Source organism: Labeo rohita, chromosome 13 (genome assembly GCF_022985175.1).
Source record: "Labeo rohita strain BAU-BD-2019 chromosome 13, IGBB_LRoh.1.0, whole genome shotgun sequence".
NCBI classification, from domain to species: domain Eukaryota; kingdom Metazoa; phylum Chordata; class Actinopteri; order Cypriniformes; family Cyprinidae; genus Labeo; species Labeo rohita.
Window position 1 is genome coordinate 289,895 of NC_066881.1, and position 21,482 is coordinate 311,376.

At 40.3% G+C, this 21,482-nt stretch overlaps 2 protein-coding genes across 4 annotated transcripts; one reads left to right on the forward strand and one right to left on the reverse strand.

The window, feature by feature from the left end:
- Positions 1-925: 925 nt before the first annotated feature.
- slc30a6 (solute carrier family 30 member 6) lies at positions 926-20,671 on the reverse strand. 3 transcript variants are annotated; one of them, XM_051125755.1, is made up of 16 exons: positions 20,499-20,671; positions 18,896-19,011; positions 18,673-18,719; positions 17,696-17,782; positions 17,060-17,144; positions 10,789-10,831; positions 10,433-10,498; positions 8,900-8,980; positions 8,528-8,563; positions 8,197-8,291; positions 4,207-4,255; positions 4,010-4,129; positions 3,670-3,772; positions 3,544-3,591; positions 3,319-3,387; positions 926-1,619 (listed from the first exon to the last, which is right to left on the reverse strand). In XM_051125755.1, exons 2-16 carry the CDS (start codon positions 18,930-18,932, stop codon positions 1,059-1,061), a joined length of 1,527 nt encoding a protein of 508 aa, XP_050981712.1. In that variant the 5' UTR covers positions 18,933-19,011; positions 20,499-20,671; the 3' UTR covers positions 926-1,058. The 3 variants fall into 3 exon arrangements, with proteins under 3 accessions (XP_050981712.1, XP_050981713.1, XP_050981711.1); XM_051125756.1 differs by lacking the exon at positions 18,896-19,011; XM_051125754.1 differs by lacking the exon at positions 20,499-20,671 and having other exon boundaries at positions 18,896-19,378.
- mpc1 (mitochondrial pyruvate carrier 1) lies at positions 19,629-21,471 on the forward strand. Its single transcript, XM_051125757.1, has 4 exons — positions 19,629-19,830; positions 20,665-20,761; positions 20,849-20,981; positions 21,159-21,471. The coding sequence occupies exons 1-4, from the start codon at positions 19,756-19,758 to the stop codon at positions 21,181-21,183; spliced, it is 330 nt and encodes a 109-aa protein (XP_050981714.1). The 5' UTR covers positions 19,629-19,755; the 3' UTR covers positions 21,184-21,471.
- Positions 21,472-21,482: the final 11 nt, after the last annotated feature.

The following is a 21,482-nucleotide window of genomic DNA, read 5'->3' on the forward strand; positions in this document are numbered from 1 at the left end:
TGAGTGATAACTGGTGAATTTGGTTGCATCTAAGTGAATATTTAAATATTAATTCCTGTAATACTAATTTAAATCAATAATGCTGATATCATGCTAGAAACTGCAACCTTTTGTGGGATATCAAAGGAAGGGAAGGCTACATCTATGCTGCCTTCAAAAATCAATCAGATGAAAGTATCTCAGGAGGCAGGAAGTTGAGCTGACAGATTTGTACATGCCTTCATGGCAGCATTTTTCTAGTTTTCAGATGCAGCTGAAGTTTCAGGCCAGTAAATGACAGAATATTTACGTAAATATTTAAGATGTCTATTTGCACTAGATTAGCATTACCTGAGATAATCTTTCCAAAATTTTAACAGAAGATAAAAGTCACTGTAATCTTTACTGACTGTCCGTAATGATTACTGAGATGGCACATTCGCACCAGACTAAAATCACTGAGAGGCTTTGATGCATAGCTTTGAAGTTTTGACAAACTTTGCATTTATAGTTAAAAATTGCACTTATATGAATGAATTGCTATTCAATTCATCTGAGTTTACTTTATATTCGAATTTAATAATTCAAAATCATAAATTGGAATCACTGAATTAAAACTCACAAGCCATTCTCAGCTCAATTCTGAAGGGTCAAAAATTCTGGTGAAAAGGGATGCAGTGTAATTTGTGTGAAAACATGACAATCAACAAGCTTTTCCATATGGTCATGTTCAGTTTCACTGATGTCACACAAAAAGAAGACAAACTCTTAAAAAAAAAAAAAAAAAAAAACAATTATTAAAATGAAACACTGCACTCTTGAACCCTGTTCACACTGACAGTGATCAAATCACTGAAGACAGCGAGTCTCTGTCCGGTTCTACTGTGTGGTATCCGACTGTCAGTGTGAACTTCATAATGAAGACATAAAATAATGCGACTTCAAGTGACTTGATAGCGGTTTAATACAAATAAAGAATACAGATAAAACATCCATTGAGAATAAAACTGTTGCTCTTGGTCCCGTTAAAATAAATACTCAGGGTAGTGGTGGGCTAGCGACGTGTGACGATCACGCGATCACGGTCTCTGTTGGCCAGTTTGTGACGTGGGCGGGCCGCCTCCGTATCTGTGCGGCGCTGCATTCAGAGTCCTGTATCCTTGAACCGACGGCATCCGCGCCCCGACCCCAAAGCCCAGCCTCATGGCGGGAACGCCGCTGGGATGCGCAAAGCCCTGATTCAGCATGCTGGAGTAGGGCGACACTCCATAGGACAGAGGCGCATTGAAGGGCCTGTGCTGATGGGCCGTCTGAAACACCACGGGCTGGATGTGTTTCCCCGGCGTGTTGAAGGAGAACTCGGGCGGAGGGCTGCTGGGCTTCGCAGGCGTAGACGTGACGGGGTTCAACTCGTCGTGCTGTTTGGACATCGCTGGAGGAAAGGCCGCCGAGGTGACGTACTCCGAGAGGCTGAGCGAGCCGGCGGGCAGAGTGCTGGAGGTCAGGGAGTGACGGGCCCAGTCGTCTTTGAAGATCTGAACGGTCAGCGTGGAGACTAGCGTGTTCAGCCGGTTGGTCACGTGGGCCAAAACCATCTGCTCGTCAGCATCTCGGCGGATGCGGACGTGAACGGAGCCGGCCTGCGCAAAAACACAGTGAGTTAAAGACTCCTATCTGAAGCCTCACGTGAGTGTTTCACTGAAGAGTCGAGTGATCAGGCCTCTCGTACTGTACTTAAATACTTCAGTTACTGTACAGATTCATTCATGAGCATCAAGCAGCCAACACAAAGAGTTATTTCTGTCCCTCCAATCAAAACCAAAACTATGAATCTTCAAAAAGTTCACAAAAACACTGTAAGATTACCAGATATGGTCAACAGCAGCTTAAAAGAGTAGTTCACTTCCAGAACAAAAATTTACAGATAACGTACTCACCCCTTGTCATGCACGTTGTTAATGTTTTTCTTTCTTCAGTCATAAAGAAATCATGTTTCTTGAAGAAAACCTTCCAGAACTTTTCTCCATATAATGGACTTTGAACTTCCAAAATGCAGTTTCAAAGGACTCTAAACGATCCCAGTCGAGGAAGAAGGGTCTTATCTAGCGAAACGATCGGTTATTTTCCAAAAAAAATTGTTTATACTTCTATAAATCTGTAATTTATAGACTTTTTAACCTCAAACGCTCGTCTTACCTGTTCTCTGCGATGTGCATGCAAACTCTGTGTAATCCGGGTCAAGACGGTTAGGGTATGTCGAAAAACTCCTGTTTTACCTTTTTTTTTGTAAAGGGACGTTCACTTTGTAAACACTGGGTCGGTACTTCTGCAGCGATTTAGGACAATTTTCAAGTTGGAGGAGAAAATGAGATGGGAGTTTTTCAGTATACCCTAACTGTCCTGAACCAGATTACAGAGTTTGCATGCGTGTCGCAGAGAATAGACAGGACAAGCATTTGAGGTTAAAAAGTAAATAAATTGTACTTTTTAAAAATTTTTTTTTGGGGGGGAACAACCAATAGTTTCGCTAGATAAGACCCTTCTTTCTCGTCTGGGATCATTTAGGGCCCTTTGAAGCCACATTTAAACTGTATTTTGGAAGTTCAAATTGCGGGCACCATATGGAGTCCACTATATGGAGAAAAATTCTGGAATGTTTTCCTCAAGAAACAATTACTTTATGATTAAAGAAAGAAAGACATGAACATCTTGGATGACAAAGGGGTGAGTACATTATCTGTACATTTTTGTTCTGAAAGTGAACTTCTTCTTTAACCATACTTGGTTGAAGCTTAAAAATTTTTGCTGCTTGGACCAACAATGCATTTCTATTTTTTGCGTGGGTAACTTTGCCAAGCAAATTTGCCGCATTGTCAAACAGCAACTGTGGTTGTAATTACTCAGGTTTAAGTTAGTTTGACAAGTCAAGCTTGTTGAAATGTTGGCTCAACAAAGCCTTGTCAGAAAGTTTCAGCTCTTGTCAGCTCTTAAAAGCTTTTATTCTTGAATGTTATTGAGGCCTTGTGCACTCTGAAGGGAGATTGTTGTTTGTGTACCAACTACATAAGGTCACATCTAAAGTATTCAGAAAACCCCTCATTAGTACACACATCTCACACACACATCTTGGAGTCAGTATTATTGAGCTGATGATCTGAATCAGCTGTGTTTGATTAGGGAAACATATAAAGTGCTGAAGGTTCTGCAGGACTACGGTTAGGAAACATCTCGAAACAGCCACAGCCCAAGGTTGTACAAACCCAAAACACAATCATTCCAGGATTTATTAACCGTACACGTGTGCTAAAAATAAAGGTCATCGAGAAAACATCTACTCACCAAAGAGCCAAAGCCAATAGTCCAAAAGTGTTCATTTCTGACTTCGAGAACTCCATCCAACGTGGACACCTGAAAAACATCAAGCATCAACCAATCGGTCAAAGATGTTGCCAAATACAAACGAGGGAACTGGCAGCACCAGTGCGCACGTGCAGCGCAGATATTTAAAAAGTCAATGTACATCTGACAGACGATGTGGGCTGTAATAAGTGCAGATGAACTGACCTCTCTGAGCAGTTTGTCAAGCTGACCGATCACATGAGAGGGGGTGGTCTGCAGGAAAGAGAGAACAGCCGTCATACTACTGACCACACGTATGACACAGGAGCAATTCAAACACCTGTAACTCACCTGCAGCAGCACCTTCCCGCTGTACACGCTCATGGGGTACATGGTGCCGAAGGTCATGAGGGCGATGGCCACGGCAGACGCGGTGTCCATCGCATTATAGTTACTGCGCAACAACGACACGAGATCACAAGACTCAGTGACATCATCTCTGCTTCAGAGCACACTACAGGCCAAGACTGAGGGTAGCATTCAATAAGATCTAGTAGCAAAAGTACTAATGTATGCAGTGGTAAAAATACACTGTTGTGGTAGGAATGTAGAGTTACAGCTGTTCATCTACTAATAATTGTACAGCTAGAACTGCTGTGACATCACATAAGACAAAGCGTGGTCTCCTCACTTGATTTCGATGAGCATGTACGTGATGCCCAAAGCAAAAGCTCCAGCGAGGTTGATCAGCACAAACGGGTTCATTCTGGGCAGGAGAACGCTGCTGAGCGCCGGGATGAGTCCACACAGACTGCACACAAACGTTCACACGTCTATACAACATTGACACTGAACAATTCATCATACAGAGTGAGAAGCATGCGCTACCTCCGGCTCAGGTCGGCCACGTGCTCCTGAAGCCAGCTGGTGCTCGCGGCTAAAGACACACAGAGAAACACAAATCACACCTCAGACTTTGCGGTTCACACTCAGAAGTTTGTCTCCACACACATATTTTTGTCACTGTGTGGACAAGAGCATGAATGACCTGAGCGCTAAAAACAAAGGTTCACTACAGAGTGAAAATTCAAAACATGTCTTATTACTTCTTACTGATCATGTCATGCATGTGAACTTTCAGTACAGCTTTCTACAGCATCACAATGAGTAAAAGTGCTCATAAGACTAATCAAAGCAGGTTCAGGTCCAGTCTGTCTCAGAGTTTCCACAGGACTGCGTGGGCTTATGAAGGGACTATGGACTAACTAACAAACAAGCCTCATTAGAAACCTGCTAAAATTCTGTAATCGTCTGTCTACAAAATTGGAAATCAGGGAAATGTTGAAGTAAAAAATAAGTAGTGGACACTGCATTCATAAATGCTTGTTGAGCTTTCACCAAGAGACACTGAGTCTGCTTCACCGTGAATCGAGACGCTCTGAGATGCTGAAAACACTGGATCATGAGCTGTTCATGTGAACACAGTGACACACTTCAGTCTGAAACACGCAGAGCAACAGACTATACGCAGGGTTCGAATTGAGGGGGAGATGCAGGTGGATGGCATCCCCCTTGTTGAAAAACAAAAGACAAAAAGCATCCCCTCTGTAAAACCGCCATCCCTTCTTCCCGTCCCCTTTGGATTACTAATTAGGGCTGCAACGATTCGTCGACGTTGTCGACAAAAATCGATAATAGAAATAGTCGACAATGAATTTCATTGTCGAAGTTGTCGCCAGACATGTTTTTTCCGACCGAGTGGAAGCATTTGTGCGAGTGCGAGAAATTGTTGTGGTGCGACTTGTTTTCATTTCTTTACAAAACTTTCGCTAGCCTAATACTGCCCAGAGTGCTGTGAGCTGATACAGTGACAGTTTCGCCGTTTTCTCCAACATTACACAACTAATTAAACTTGATCTGTACATTCTTCACTTGCAGATTTTAGACATTAGCCGTCAATCACTCCCTGTCACTGACGCTGCGCTCCGCTGAAACTCGGAACCGGCCGTTTCTCTCTCTCTCTCTCTCTCTCAACCAACCTCCGTTCCGGATTTGTAAACTACATTTCAGTTAGGGGTGTGTGATATGACGATTTTTGATTGTGGACAAATAAAATGTCTCCACAATCTGCTTTTAAGGAAATATACTATATTTCGTGCTACAGCGCACATTCTGTCAGACGCAATTCTGGCGCCTCCATCTCCATATACTGTACAACGCGGCACATTCACATCACATGAGAACTCATCTTCAGAGTTTTACTCACGCAGGGGCGTAATTTCCACTGGGGACACACTTTTCAAAATCCCCCCACTTTCAAATTGTTTTGTTAAATTAATGTCTTGTATTGTAGAATGCACACTCAGCACCGCCGAGAGTTTCGCGCCATCGTTAAAACGAAACCGAAAGTAAAACGCGCGCGCGCATTCAAAAGCAATTTTAATACCCCAAGTTTAGAGAGCGACTCCCCAATGTGCGCAAATTAGGCTACATAACATATCTAGGCTGTAGGCTATAGGTTGTGTAGTTGTATTTAATACAACCTTAATATTCATTTGGTGCTCCTAAATTTTTTTTGGTGCTCCTAACTTGGGAGTTGGGAAGTTGGGAGCACCAGTGCTACCAAGTAAAAAAGTTAATTTCGAGCCCTGTGCATGGTTTGCATTGCAGTCCTTGCGTATCACGGCAGCACCTCGGTGATGCACGAACATTTAAAGAGAAAGCACGTCGGACAGTTGAATGAAACTGACTTGGTTTGACTCGCCTCGGTAAGATTTAAATAACATGGAAGCCAATACGTTTTGTTTTGGCTGTACATTGTACATTTTATAAGCGTCCTTAATAAAAATGATAGAGTGTCTTTATTTATGCATTTATGTCTGTACTGACCGAGCACTGTGCCTAATTGGTTTTAGACAAGGCATTTTATTTACTTTTAGTATGAATCGGCCTATCAGCAGCAAAGTTCAATAAACAATGCATTTTTCATTGAAGTACCCCCTTCTTTCTTGTGTTTACTATCATTTTCCACAGAATTAAAGCAATCTCATGCTAAATTTTAGAAAAATTTAATAATTATTCGATTAGTCGACTAATCGTTTCAATAGTCGGTGACTAGTCGACTATTAAAATAGTGGTTAGTTGCAGCCCTATTACTAATGCTATTATTGTGTAAACCTGTAAACCTATATAAAATATTAATATTCTGTACATACAATAATTTCTAAGCTAAATATCGGTGACTGGCTAATCAGAGCTCAGTACTGGACAAGCTGCACACAAGCTCAGGCATGTATTTGTCATTTTTCGTGCAAAAAGCTTTAAGCACAACTTCTGACTTTCTTTAAAAAAAAAAAAGACAACATAATAAGGTATGATATTTTCTTGATTAGAGTTTCAAGACATTCCCCTGAAATAACGTTTTTGTGCTGTACTATCAGGGATTATATATATATATATATCATATATATAATCATATTTTATATGATGTAATATTACACAGGAATTAACACGTGCATGTTAAATGAGTGAGTTACATTTTTGACATATTTTGTCTTTTTTCCTGTTTTGCAAATTAAAAAAAAATTGTTCAAAACACAGTGTGTCTTAGAGCAACACTGTGGTGTTTCTTTCCTGAATGAATCTGTTTTTGAATCAATCCAATTAGTCGAATATTCAATGACCCATTCATAAAAATAGTCCAGACTGAATCAGCCATTTTAAAAAGAATCATTCATTGAATAATTCATTAAAACAGACACCTGTCACCACCTACTGGCAGTTTTTAGCGTCATTTATTTATCCATGACAAGCTTAAACTAGCACAAAAAAACACAGCAAAATATTGTTTAATTATCATTATTGACAAAAATCCCCCTAAAAATACTACACATTTTTTGTCCACATCACACATCCATAAATAAGGGGCATCATTTTGGTCATTTGGCAAACAGACACACAGAGATTGTGTGCATCCACGTTGATTGTGTGCATTGAGTGTGTACGTTGGTTTAACCTACATTAAGGACAAATGTCCCCACAAAAAAAAACCAAACAAAACAAAAACCCTTTTAAAACTTTTGACTTTGTGGGGACAACAGCTCATAAACAATTTCATTTAATAATGCTTATTTTTGTTAAATAAAAGCATGTTGGCTAAATTCAACAAATTTTGTAATCATTTGAAATCACCATTAAAAACCCCATTAAAACCCCCATTAACACCATTAAAAAGTGTATAAATTGTATTATTTTTATTAAAATAACCGATCATTTTGCTAGACAAGGCCCTTCTTCCTCGGCTGGGATCGTTTACAACCACATTTGTGATCGTTTGAAGTCACATTTAAACTGCATTTTGGAAGTTCAAACTCGGGGCACCATATCAGTCCATTATATGGAGAAAAATGCTGAAATGTTTTCCTCAAAAAAACAATTTCTTTACGACTCAAGAAAGAAAGACATGAACATCTTGGATGACAAGGGGGTGAGTACATTATCTGTAAATTGTTGTTCTGGAAGTGAACTCTTCAAGCACAATAAACCATATTGCAAGTTCGACTGACAGACACTTTGCCAACACAACTGCACAAAACATAATGTTATAGATTTTTTAATTGTTATGAGAAGTGCAAAAATATTTTCTTTTCATTACGAAACTGTGCCTGGCTGGTAACCGGAAGGATGCAGGGTTGATTTGTGAATTATCATCACTGAACCTTAAATGGCTGCAGAACTGAACCTGTAGACATCTGAAATAAAATCATCTGCTAAATGGTCACACATACTCACTGAAATGACCCTCAGACCTCACATGGGCCAAACCGTGCAGAAACAACAGCGTTCGGCCACACAGGCCGTCTGGGGGAAAGTTCTTACCTTCAGACACAAAGACGAAGGGCTTGTTCTTGACGGACAGTAGAGTCAAGAGATTAAAAAACAGAGCCACAAATGTTCCCACCAGCAGACGCCCCCTAAAACAAACACAGAAACAGCACACACTGCTCAGCACAACCAGACACAGCAGAGCGGCCTGGTGAAAAAGTAACTTGAAATCTCCTACACTGTGGGGAGCATATGGTAAATACTCAGTAATGTCTTAATGAACGCAAAAATGCATAAAGGCTAGTTTGAGGATCAGGTTTACAAAAAATCAGTTCCGTATATATATCGCAGTGAAGTGAAAATGTTCAGTGACTGATGTACTCACGTGTGCACCTCGGGCTGCTCCACGAAACGCTCCACACTGACAAAGGAGGAAACACACAGTTAGCACACACGAAGTATACAAACACGTCATTCGAATAATGATGGAGCACATCTGGGATGTTATACTGAATAACAGAGGTAATGCATAACATCATGTCAGTGCCTTTCCTGAGAGTCTGAAACACTACAGTGAGTAGAAAACACCAAACCTGCGTCCTCATATCACAGGCTCGCTCGTGTGTGTGTGTGTGTGTGTTTGTGTGTGGATCAGGCGAACGTGAACGTGAGTCAGTCGGGTCACAGGCACTGTCCACATTCCCACAGCAGCGAAATATTGACGGGATCAAGTTCTGCAGAGACGCACGGATCTCACCTTTCCTTCAGGATGAAGAGAGCGCCCAGCTGAACCAGCACAGTGGAGGCAAACACCGCCAGCACTTCAAAACGCTCGAATCTGAGACCACAAAACACACATCAACACTGAGCACAAACACAAACATCTGACCTGACACACACGACTGGCACATCCACTGGAAGAAAAGCGGTTTTGTCAATGAAGCCCTGCTGATAATATTAGGAAAATGATGTAAATACTAAGAACAGATCACTGTTATCTATAACCTCTGACTGCTATTTAATTTAACTGGTGCAATGAATGAATTATGAAGAACTTTACTCAGAACAATTCACCCAGTTTGAGGTCAGATAAATGTAGTCAACTGTGTGGAAAATGTCATAATTTCATTAAAAGAGAAGTCGACTTCCAGAACAGCAATGTACTCACGCCCGTGTCCTCCAAGATGTCCATGTCTTTCTTTCTTCAGTCGTAAAGAAACTGTGTTTTTGTGGAAAACATTTCAGCATTTTTCTCCATATAATGGACTGATATGGTGCCCCGATTTTGAACTTACAAAATGCAGTTTAAATGTGACTTCAAACGATCACAAATGCAGTTGTAAACGATCCCAGCAGAGGAAGAAGGGCCTTGTCTAGCAAAATGATCGGTTATTTTAATAAAAATAATACAATTTATATACTTTTTCATGTCAAACGCTCGTCTTGTCTTGATCTCCCTGAACTCTGTGTATTCTGACTCCTCGGCTGGGATCGTTTACAACCACATTTGTGATCGTTTGAAGCTGCATTTAAACTCTATTTTGTAAGTTCAAAATCGGGGCACCATATCAGTCCATTATATGGAGAAAAATCCTGAAATGTTATCCTCAAAAAAAATAATTTCTTTACGACTGAAGAAAGAAAGACATGAACATCTTGGATGACAAGGGGGTGAGCAGATTATCTGTAAATTGTTGTTCTGGAAGTGGACTTCTCCTGTAAGTTAGACCTAAAGACTATAGTTTTGAGTGTTGAGGACATGCTGATCAGTAACATAGACCTTGGTTAGGTTAGATGCCATACTGAATTTAACACATAAAAACAACACTGTGAAGAACAGACAGTCTTTACAATGGCACAGACTGTATAAAGGTACTAAATCACCTTATTTCACAACTCACAACTTTCAGAACTCTTTTTGGAGTTTTTGTCTACTACAATTTTTTTGGGAGAATGTTTTTTCATGTTGTCAATCCACTGAAAACACTGCACTTCTGTCCCTCACAGCCTCGTTTTCATTCCTGTCTCTACCCTGACTAAGGTCTACTGGCTAACAAAATTTTTTTCAGAATTATACTGATTATACAGAATTATACTGACTACATACATTCATGGTGCTCTGATTCAGTTTTGGGTGAACAGTATTTAATGATTTTACTACGGCATCAGCATCAAAACAAATGTTAAACGCCGTCTTGCACACGTGTCCAACAATGACAAGATTCAACAGAACTTTGTGAGAAAGTGAGAAAACAAACACACTGATATTTGAAGCATAAACTGTTCTTACCCAAACGAGTACACTTGACTGGGTTTCTTCATGGTCACCCAGAAACTCAGCAAACAGGTGATCAGACTGTAAGACCGAAAGATGCCCGCATGAGATTGTTAACAACCACCGTGACACACAATGAAACGCAGTATCGCCTGAAGTGCATCTAGTTGATTTTAAACTCAGTGTGAGCAGCCTTACGCCCACTAATAGATAATGACACAATAATATAGCGTCTTTACAAGTCCAAGTTGTTTGTGTATCACTAATGCAACAGGTGAATCTAAAGAGAGCAGTAAAGTCTTTGAATATTAGTATCTGCTAAAGACAAGGAACAAGCTTTTAATGGCATGTTACCAACAAATGACACTTACCTAAAGAGATCGAAGATGGTGAGGTACGTGTATGCGGTTAAGGCTGAAATAGAAGACAGAAATGATGTTTGAAACAGTGCTGTGACACAAATATGCACTTTCAGAAAGAGCTGCGGGATCAAGTCAGACATCAATGCACAGAAGAGCTGGTGAGAATGAGTGAGAAGAATCTTCAATGTTACAACAGGGGAGAAACTCATACAGAAGTACAGCTGCTGGACTTTTTAATACTCAATGCCATGAACTTCTGGATGTTTCTAATGCACACCAGTGAGACTGGAACTACAGCAGCTCTCAGCAACTTAGAGCCAGATTAATTAAACAGGGCAAATTAGCGTTTAGAGCACAATTCCACAAAACCGCCAATAGGAGGGGAAATTCTGTGTGTGATTTACTGACAATGTGCACATTAAAGAACAGATGCAGCAGATCATTTCCAAAATGACCAGCACAATCTACCATCATCACCTGCTTTAAGACATGTTTTTTTGGCGTTAAATAATGCCGCAAATACCAGTAATTTGACGAGCGCATACGTTAGTAAATCGTGTTGCGCGATTCATTTTAATACTCTCCTTCCATAAATTTCGTGTCTGAAAGGGAAAATCCTACAAATGCATATTCAATAAGGTCAGGTGCAAAAACAACTCTGTCTACTCCCTTTCAGCGCTATTTTCCCACAGCGTGTCCCTCACAGTAGTTTTTTAATGCCAAATGAGGGTTTGTGCTGGCACAAGCTGTTAGTAAATCTGGCTGTTAGTGTCTAATATACATCACAGTCCATCAACGGCTGATATCTGACGAAAACTAAAAACTTTTGTTTAAAATAAAAACGTAGATATTAATATATTAAGAATTCTAGTCATGTTTACGGTTTACTAATCTTTTGGTTGCACTGGCTGCCTGCTCCTAGATTTTAGAAAACAGAACTGGGGCAGTAGTCTGAAAACAGGGTATCTGCAGGGTTTTTTTAAGCTTTTAAGACCTCCACAAATAAAAATGAATACCATAGCAGGGAAGGGCAACGTCTGTAGTAATTAGGGCTGCACGATAAAACGCATGCGATTATCATGTGCGTTTAGTCAGTAAAGCCGGTTCTTTATTTGGTCACTGACAAGCTGCGCAAAATCGCACTTATAATCTAATGCGATTCATCTGTGATTATGAGTGTGATTTTGCGTAGCTTGTCAGTGATGTACGACTCTGTGTATTAAATGCCGCTCCAGCTGAACGCACGTGATGGAGATTTACTACTGATCAACGAACCGGCTTTACTGAATAAATGTGCCTGACAATTGCATGCGATGTATCGTGCAGCATTAATAGTAACATATTAACCTGTTAAATGACTGTAAAAAGCATGATTTAAAGTTCAGGTTTTCACAAAAACAAAACTGGTTTCTCTTCTCACACAGAGCATGATGAAATAAACAGCCTCTGCACAACCATGAATTTGAATCTGCAGTCACTTTTGGATTGTTCCTTTAGCATGAGCCCACAAGCTTCAGTTTTGATGTTGTTAGGGCCCTATGAAATCTGTTTTAATTCTTCTCAATTCCTTTTTAATGGATAAATTAAATTGTATTAATCAAAAAGCATGTCTAATTAAATAAAATCATGAAACTTATACAGTTTCACATCAGTTTATTAAAGGTTTAACAAAAATGACATGTTTAGGGCCCTATGAAATGTTTTATTTTTTCTCACCATATGTTTTATTGTTATCAAATTCAGTGTTTTAGCATGTCTAATTATTTGAGAAAGCATACTTCATTTATTCAAATTTATTCTTAAAATAGCTGTATGAAAGTTTTTTTTTTACCCTCAGAAATTCTGTGTTTTGTATGTAAAATGTCCTGGTTATCAAATGAAGGCATACAACATTCATTTAATTTATCTTTTAATTATTGAAAATTAAGCACATTTTTTTTTTTTTGGCAAACAAAGGGGAATTTACTGATAAAAATGAAACATGAAAGAAATGTTGTGCGATTATACCCTACAAATGATGTTTGTTTTCTTTTAGTAGTAGTAGTAACAGTAGTAATATATATCCGGCACAATGTCTTCAAGTTAAACTAGACTTTTATTTTGACTGGTTGCCGTGTTTACCTTTACATTTCTCTGTGTATATGATATGATGCTAGTTTTCCTAAATGGAATGAAGTGACTCTCAGTAGATGTTGTTCATGTATTTATGTCCTCATTTAGTGAGACGACAGATGCTGAAATCACGGCGAGCGTCACATGCGCTTCAGTGTGTGTAGTAAACAAAAGCGTTCGTCTGCTGCATTCATTAAAACAGAGACACGCAGAACATACAGGATTCACAGGTAAATTATATTTTGGTGGCGTAATATTTACAGATACTAGTCCATATTGCGGTTTGATTTAAGTGTATTGACCTACTTTTGATTAACTCATTCAAACTTTGACAAATTCCGTGACATTCCGTGTTATTCAGTAAATTCAGTTTTTATGACTGGATTCGGGGATTCCATCCGCCTTTTCCGCGTCGCGGAAATCTTAGGGCCCTGTGTTGTGCCTGTGTGTTTGGATTTCTATAAGATTTCATCAGAGCGTGCTGACATCTGCATGCCTGTGACTCATCTCGTTATACTGGGATAGCATGGCTCACTGTGGTTTGAACTACTGTGAAATTTGTTAATATACATTTAAGTTACTCCAACGTTTGTCTTCAACACTTTTATAAACTCATCCAGACACACCAGTTTTGAGTCATTTACACAGCCCTGTTTTACCACACTGCAATCCACTCTGAGAAACAAGAGCCAAACCTGACATCCAACAACAAAGAGAGAAACGTGCACACGCCGGGGTGAAAGCATGGCGTAATGACACGTGCTAGAGACAGATGAGGCGCTGCTTAAATAGATCCCAGAGCTGGGACACAGAAGACACACATCTTGTAGCACACAGTGTGCAGATTAAGGTGACTTGTGTATGTTTACAGACCTAATCAATGAAGAAGAAGAGGAGATGAAGACGCAGTGGTAAACCAAGCCAGGATCTTTAGCTGAATATTTAATAACATCTACAGGCCAGAGCATCAAAACACATCTGATCGTCCTCGAACCCTGACCTTCAGCCGTCTCACTGCGGGCCTCGCGGGAGCTCAGCCCCATTAAAGCGCTCAGCGCCGGTCGGTTATCCGAAACATAAGCGAAACGTTCAGGAGCCTGCGAGCGAGGCCGTAGTCGCGGCGGCCCAGGGTGAGTATCGGCTTTCTCTGCTAGCTGGTACTTTCGGTAAAAAAGATTTGCAAACTGCAGCGCTCAGCTGTCATCGAGTTCTGGAACACGTATCGAGCGGCTCGGCTCAGGTGTCTGTCAACGCGGCACATTAAAATAACAATAGATAGCTCCAGATGTAAACTAAAAGCTTTATTGACAAACTACAAACTAACACCTGGCGGGAAAATGGAAACCGGTGGGAGGAAGTGGCCATGCGGAGGGTAAACTGAGAAGCACCAAAAGATTGCTGCTCCTGCAAGAAATAACGGCCGAGCAGCACAATAAAAACATCCTGCCCCGCGACCATATCAAAACCTTACGATTGCACAACAGCCGCGTTCGACGGCCACCTGCGAGACAAACCACAGCAGAGTCGTACCGTGGCGTACGGGAACCACGGAGCAACGCGTGGAGGGATTTCACTGCGGCTCGTGCCGCTCGACGTGACGCTGACAAAGCCAAGGTCACTCGATCGCTTCCCAGGGAACATAAACGACGACACCCGACTGCACTGAGAGTAAATGCTTTCAGCCATCCCAAACAACCACAGACACATGAAGAAAGATCTACAAGTCTTTGCACAGAAAAAAAAAAAGTGTTTGATATTATACAAGTTGTTGACAGACACCAGAGATTTCTTTTGCTCAATTTTAGATATTTAACTGTGCATATTCACATTTTTATACTTCATTTTCTAAGACATTAAAAACAATATCACATTACACTTATACTGACTGTAATGTATCTGATATGTTAGCAAAACAGACAATTCCATATAAATGCTATAGCAGAACTGCTTTCTCCAGTGAAAGTCTGAATCAGGATAGAAATCTGCACAGATCAAGGACCGTTTACAATCCAAAACAGCTCTAAACAAAATTGTGGCTGGATTTTGATGTGAGACACAGCAGGAGACGGACGTTTGTCACTGGAGGAAGAGTTATTCTAGATTATGGACTCTATGTATTTTAGTTAAAAACATCTTAATAATGGATTTTCAGCTTTTGTCTTCTCAAGATGTGAACTGATGGACTGGAGCGGTGTGGATTACTTGTGGATTATTGTGATGTTTTTATCAGCTGTTTGGACTCTCATTCTGACGGCACCCATTCACTGCAGAGCATCCACTGGTGAGACAGTGATGGAATGACACATTTCTACAAATCTGATGCTACATTTTCAGCAAATCCTCAGTTACTGGTGAACTGTTCCTTTAAACCATGATGAAGCACTGGTGTGAGCGCGGTGCATTGTTTGCAGTCACACAGCTATCAGTTTTCCTGCAGTTTCCTGCACATTCCAACAGTTCACTGTCCCACTGGAAAATCAAAGTTATCAAATTAATTCTAGGGCTTTAGTCAGCATGAGTCCAAAACTGACTTGATTCGTTTTCTTACTCCTTGCTACTGGTCTGATTGTGAACTGTGGTTTTGTGCACTTACGTTTTAATAAAATGCTGACCTCATAATTTTTGATCAGAATGTTATAACATGCTCTTCAGCCAGCCGCATTTAGATGTGTCTGCATCAGACAGGGCTAAAAACTTCAGGAGTGACACAACACTCAGATCCGCTGCATGTGTAGGAGGTGTGCTGTGAGATCTGACACAGAGGTCAACACGGCGGCTCTGCAGACCTCCACTGTAACTGTGTTTCAGGTCCTGTAGCTGTCAGTGTAGGCCTGTATCAGAGACGCTCTCCTTGTTTGATTTCGGCTGTATCAACTCACTCTCATTTAAGCATGAGAACAGCTGCTTTCGTCAACTCTTGAACACACACACATGAAAGCAGTGGCTGAGCTCACAATTCACTAAATTACACATCATTTTTTGGTTTCTTTTAGACTGAACCCTAAGACAGAGTCTGATCCTCAAAGCATCATCGCGGGCGCTGTGTCTGCCATCTGTGAGACAGAGGAGCTCTAAAGGTGCTTCTTACATGCAGTGGCCATTGACGTTAAGATCATTTTTACTGAAGAGCTCAATACATGAGTATCACATTTCTCCTGCTCAAGCACAGTGGTGCTGAGTGATACGTCTCACACACACATGCAAGTGCACACACACACTGGTATTGCTATCATTATGGGTTCATTCCATAGGTGTGATGTTTTTCTACTGTACAAACTGTATTTTCTATCCCCTTACCCTAAACTTAAACCTCTTACAAAACTACAGCCATTTTTAGATTCTCAAAACACTTCACTCTGTGTGATTTATATATGCACACACTCACCCGCAGAGCAGTTCAGAAAGGAGCTTACAAAACATCACAGTCAGCAACAAGAGTCAGTGCATTACAGTGATTTTAGTATGTTAAAAAAAATACATAAATAAATAATAATAATAATAATAATAAAACACATGTATTAAAATTGTAACAATAACAGTGCACTACACATTGTTTTATTTTCTTCCAGAAATTCTTTGTTGTCCGTTTTAACTTTTCTGGATTCTATATTTTATGATTAGATGCAAATTAAAAATCTAATTAATATGTATTTAACAACGAAACTAACCTTTTAAAAGTCCTTTCATTTTTTTGGCAAACAAAGTGCCAAAAAAAGTCCTTTCAGTTTAGGTTTTCAATCCGATCAAGTGTTTTACATGCACTCACAGTCGTATTAGAACAGGAATAAACCACCCACTTCAACCCGATCGAGCTCAATCGGATCGATTAAGGTGTTTATATGAAGGCTTTTCGGTCCGATCGAGCCGTCAATCTGATTACAAACGGATTATTTGGTTGCAGGTAAACGTAGCCTATGTGGCATTATCGAATTCGTCAGTGTAGTCACACTGTACTCAACAGATTTCAATCATATTTCATGTAGAATCATCAAAGTTTATAACAATCAGACAGATTCTGCACATATACTGTAGGTCTTAAATACACACAGTTTATTCATTCACAGACATGAAGATGCTCTGTTTCACAAAGCAATGTGACGGTCATATTAAAGTGGTGATGTGTGTGGTTTGGAGCATGCTGGGTAATGTGTGCACTGAGACTGCTCACCCATACTGTTCGTGGAGCTGCACCACATCAGCAGACAGGCCGTGCAGATGAGATTCAACACGCCGAACAGAAGAATCCTCCAAGACTGAAACACACAGACACCTGATCAAGCACTGCTCATCTCTATCAACTCATTTCTGAGAAATCATTCATGAAACAGCTGCTCGCTTCAGCAGCACTGCAGAAACTATACTGTCTGTGAGATGAGAGAAAACCAGTGAAACACTGACCCCTGCTGTCAGAAACACCTGCTATGCCAGGGGTGTCAAACTCCGATCCTAGAGGGCCAAAGCCCTGCAGAGTTTAGCTTCAACCCTAATTAAACACACCTGATCCAGCTTATCATGTCCTTCAGGCTTTTTTGAAAACTACATGGTTTGTGTGTTGGAACTAAACTCCGCAGGGAATGGAGTTTGACACCCCTGTGCTAAACCTCATAAAACCAGTCTGTCTGGATTTTTGTCAACTCCTTATATCATAACCAACAAACGCTCATCGAAACTTCCTTTGACCATATGCAAGAATGCAAAAACATGGTGTGGATGTCTTTGATATGAAATCTTCTATTCCTTTTCGTGGTGTTTTTAGATCACTGCTTTATTATAGTTCGGTGAGTGAAGGTGCAGCTGAACTCACCCGTCTGTCAGAGGTCACCAAACTAAACTCCTGTGCAAATTTCCCCAGGACGGAGCGGTGAGTTTTGCGGAAGGGATGAATCGTACCCTGCAGTAATGGACAGAGAGCAGATCAGAGCACAGCCAGTTACCCACAATTCTGAGAGTCAGAGTTCACAGCCAGTGAGCTCAGCAACAAGTGCACTCTCCCATGATGCTTTTCGAATAACATACCAGAGTAAGAAAAAACGGCATACAACTAATAATCAAAAGCTTAAGGTCAGCAAGATTGTAAAAAAAAAAAAAGAGAATAAATTAATACTTTTACTCATCGAGGACCCATTAAATTGATCAAAAGTGACAGCAAAGACATTTCTAATGTTACAAATGATTTCTATTTCAGATAAATGCTGTTCTTCTGATTTTTCTATTCATCTGTGAATCCTAAAAAAATAAAATGCATCACAGCTTCCACAAACATATTGTGCAGCACAACTGTTTTCAACATTGCTGATAGTCATAAATGTTTATTGAGCAGCAAATCAGCATATCAGAATGATTTCTGAAGGATCTGAAGACTGGAGTAATGATGCTGAAAATTCAGCTTTGATCACACAAATCAATTACAGCTGAACACAGATCCATGCAGAAATCAGCTATTTGAAACTCTAATAATATTCCCCCTTTTATTTCTTTCAGAGGCATCAAAGCAATATTACGGGCCCCAAACTTTTGACAGGTAATGAAAAACGTGTCTGAGAAACCGTGACCCAATCCCTCAAAATAAAATATATTATTGAAGAGAAACTTTCCATTGAAATGGCATATGTTTTTCAACACTAAGAACATGGCAAAGCCAATTTTTATAAGACTTTCCTTCTGGCCTGGACACGCACCACGTCACTGAGCCCAATAACAGCGCATGACGTTTGTTATGAGGAGTCTGACGTCATGTTTTCTTCATGAGAGTGTTTGTATGAGACTACACACGAGTCTTACCAGCACATACGTGTCAGTCTCATGCTTCTTCCTGTGCACCGGAGCATCTGAATATGACAATCAAACACACTTATTAACATTTTACAGACACTGTGAGGTTGTTGATACCACACAGACATTAGAAACAGGTCTCAGTTCGCCTGAAGAAGCGCTGGCGTTTCTGCGGCACATCTTCCGTGATTCCCATCCACACACGAAAAAAACCCAAGAAACTCTCGCTCACCCGAGTCCTTAATGCTGATCACGTCCAGCGCCACCATGTCAGGCTTATCTGAAGGCGACACTTTCCTCTCGGTGACTCCTGATGGCACTACATCGGGTTTGTTACTCAATTTTCTGCTATAATAATCAGAAACATGACTGTGGTATGGGTTATTATGAGCCATAACAGACGTGGACGAGCCGTCCAGCGCCATCTTTACTTCCGCTCAACGTCACACGTCACGACCTGACCACATGTTTCACGACAGCCAATGGCAGTGCAGAGGTATACGGCAGCCAACATTTGATCAAAACATTTCAGCAAAGCTGTCCTAAAACCAAAAACAATACCCGCTCTTGTCTTAGAACAACTTTGATGAACATTTTTGATCCGCTTCAAATGTTGACTACTGTTTACACTATTATAAAACAAAAATAAACAGCGGAGAATTAACACAACTTTCAATGCATTCATTATAATATAACTATTAATACATGTTTTCATTATTATATGTATGTTCTTTATACATTATAAAGAGTGTTTTGCCAAAAAAAAAGCGTAGCTGCAGGGTAAAAACCAAAACAACATGTGAAAACAACCCTAACGTAAACCTGGTAAATTGTATTTCTAAGGATTTTGTTGTTGTTGTTGTTAATAATAATATTAATTATAATAATAATAAACAATGGTAATTTGTCCACGGTATTTTGAGGGCTTTACATTTGTCAAGAGTAAATATTTATACAGGAAATGACGTCATCCCGGTAGCGCGCCTGTGCCACTGTCCTCTAGTTGACGTCCGGTAGCTGCTGCACAGCGAGCAGTGTTTACTTCACAGCAACTTAAGTCACATCGTCGCTGTTTCATCTTCTGAACTGACAATGGCTGGAACTCTGGCGCGTAAGGCCGTGGATCATCTCCGCAGCAAAGAGTTCAGAGACTATCTCATGAGGTCAGTCACTGCGTCTCTCATTCGCGAGTCAAACAATGTCAATATGTGAGAATGATTAAGCAGAATGCTGTGAATGAGTCGCAGACGCACATACAGACTGGTGTTTTTGAGTACTGTTCATAATACACGTAGAAAGCTGCTGCTGAGCGCGTGAAGGACATGAGCTGCAGTACCGCTGTCAGCCTGCAGGCGGCTTCTCGCGTCACAGCATCAGCTCAGGGTCAGAGGTCACTGTTGGACGCTGAAGTTGCCCGTGGCAAAAATTGACGCTCATAAACATAAATTGGCTCATAAACATTTTACAATGTGTGAAGCTGTATTATTATTAATTTTAATCACATTATATCGAAACTTCTTTATATAAAGCAGTATCGACAGTGAAATAAAAACATGTTCACATTGTTACTCATGTTTCATTGGTTTAACTGCAGAGATGTGTCTTCATGTTTACTCCTGTTGTTAAAACACAATAAAACGCCCACGTTTTCCTAGAAAAGTTGTTCCAAGAGTGTTATATTTAGTATATCGTTTTATATTTAGAAACAGTGTAATGTTACAGGACCTTTTTTTTTTGTCAAGCCAGTTTTTGTTTTTGTGAGTGTTCGTTTTGAACAACCAGACACTTGATATTGTATATTACTTTGTTTTTGATTAAGAAAGTGCCTGTTTTACCTTGATCATTTATGAGAATGGTTTTCTTTCATGATCGATCTATGGATTCCTGTGGGATCTTCACCTCAGCACAGTAAGTTCTGTTATGTAAGCTGTAATCACACCTCTATCCCGGCTCAGAGCACAAGTGCGATGCTTATAGTTGTCGTATGTCATGTTATTTCAGCATTTCTGGGGTCCGGTGGCAAACTGGGGCCTGCCTATCGCCGCCATCAGCGACATGAAGAAGAGTCCAGAAATCATCAGCGGCAGAATGACCTTCGGTACGTGACAGAGCAGCGGCTTGTGCAACAGTCTGATATTGTGAAGTCAAAGGTGAATCGAGGTGTTTTTACTCTTGTTTTTACCAGCTCTCACCTGCTACTCGCTGCTGTTCATGCGCTTCGCCTACAAGGTCCAACCTAGAAACTGGCTTCTGTTCGCCTGCCACTTTACCAATGAAGCGGCGCAGCTCGTTCAGGGCAGCAGACTCATCAAATACAAGTATGACCTTCATCTCCTGTGTGTTTTCACACACCTTTCTGATTTCTAATATTGTCTCACGTTTACCGTAAACATGTATATTTCTGATCGTGTTCAGGTTAGTCTGGTTCTGTTAGACTGGAGTGTGTTTGCATATCATAAGGTAACACATTATCTGTTTCTCATTGTCTTCCTCAGCATGGAGAAGAAGATGGCCAAATGATAAAGGACCATGTGCGCAACGGTCACAGTCATGCTTTTTAGGAGATCCACGAATCTGGAACATCTGATCTGTTTTAACACAATAAATAATCATTCGTATACATAGATGATTGGTTTTAATGCTATTTTCTCTGTTACACATATAATATTTTAAGCATTACAGCACAGTCTTGACGGTTAGAGTTTTTATGTAATGTAGAAATATTTGATTAATTTATTTCCATCCATAATGCAATCAGTGTGTATGTTAAAAATGAATATGGATAAAATAAACAATGTAATGCTTTTGCTTTTTGGATC

Bases quoted from the DNA above. Each gene is read 5' to 3' on its own strand.
- slc30a6 (XM_051125754.1), bottom strand. From the start codon at position 19,088: ATGGCGCTGGACGGCTCGTCCACGTCTGTTATGGCTCATAATAACCCA. The intron at 10,832-17,059 runs GTGAGCAGTCTC...CTTCTATTTCAG, and splicing joins CAGCTCCACGAACAGTATGG to CCTTAACCGCATACACGTAC. The intron at 3,388-3,543 runs GTCAGTTCATCT...GATGTTTTTCAG, and splicing joins TTGACAAACTGCTCAGAGAG to GTGTCCACGTTGGATGGAGT.
- mpc1 (XM_051125757.1), top strand. From the start codon at position 19,756: ATGGCTGGAACTCTGGCGCGTAAGGCCGTGGATCATCTCCGCAGCAAA. The intron at 19,831-20,664 runs GTCACTGCGTCT...ATGTTATTTCAG, and splicing joins GAGACTATCTCATGAGGTCA to CATTTCTGGGGTCCGGTGGC. The intron at 20,982-21,158 runs GTATGACCTTCA...TGTCTTCCTCAG, and splicing joins AGCAGACTCATCAAATACAA to CATGGAGAAGAAGATGGCCA.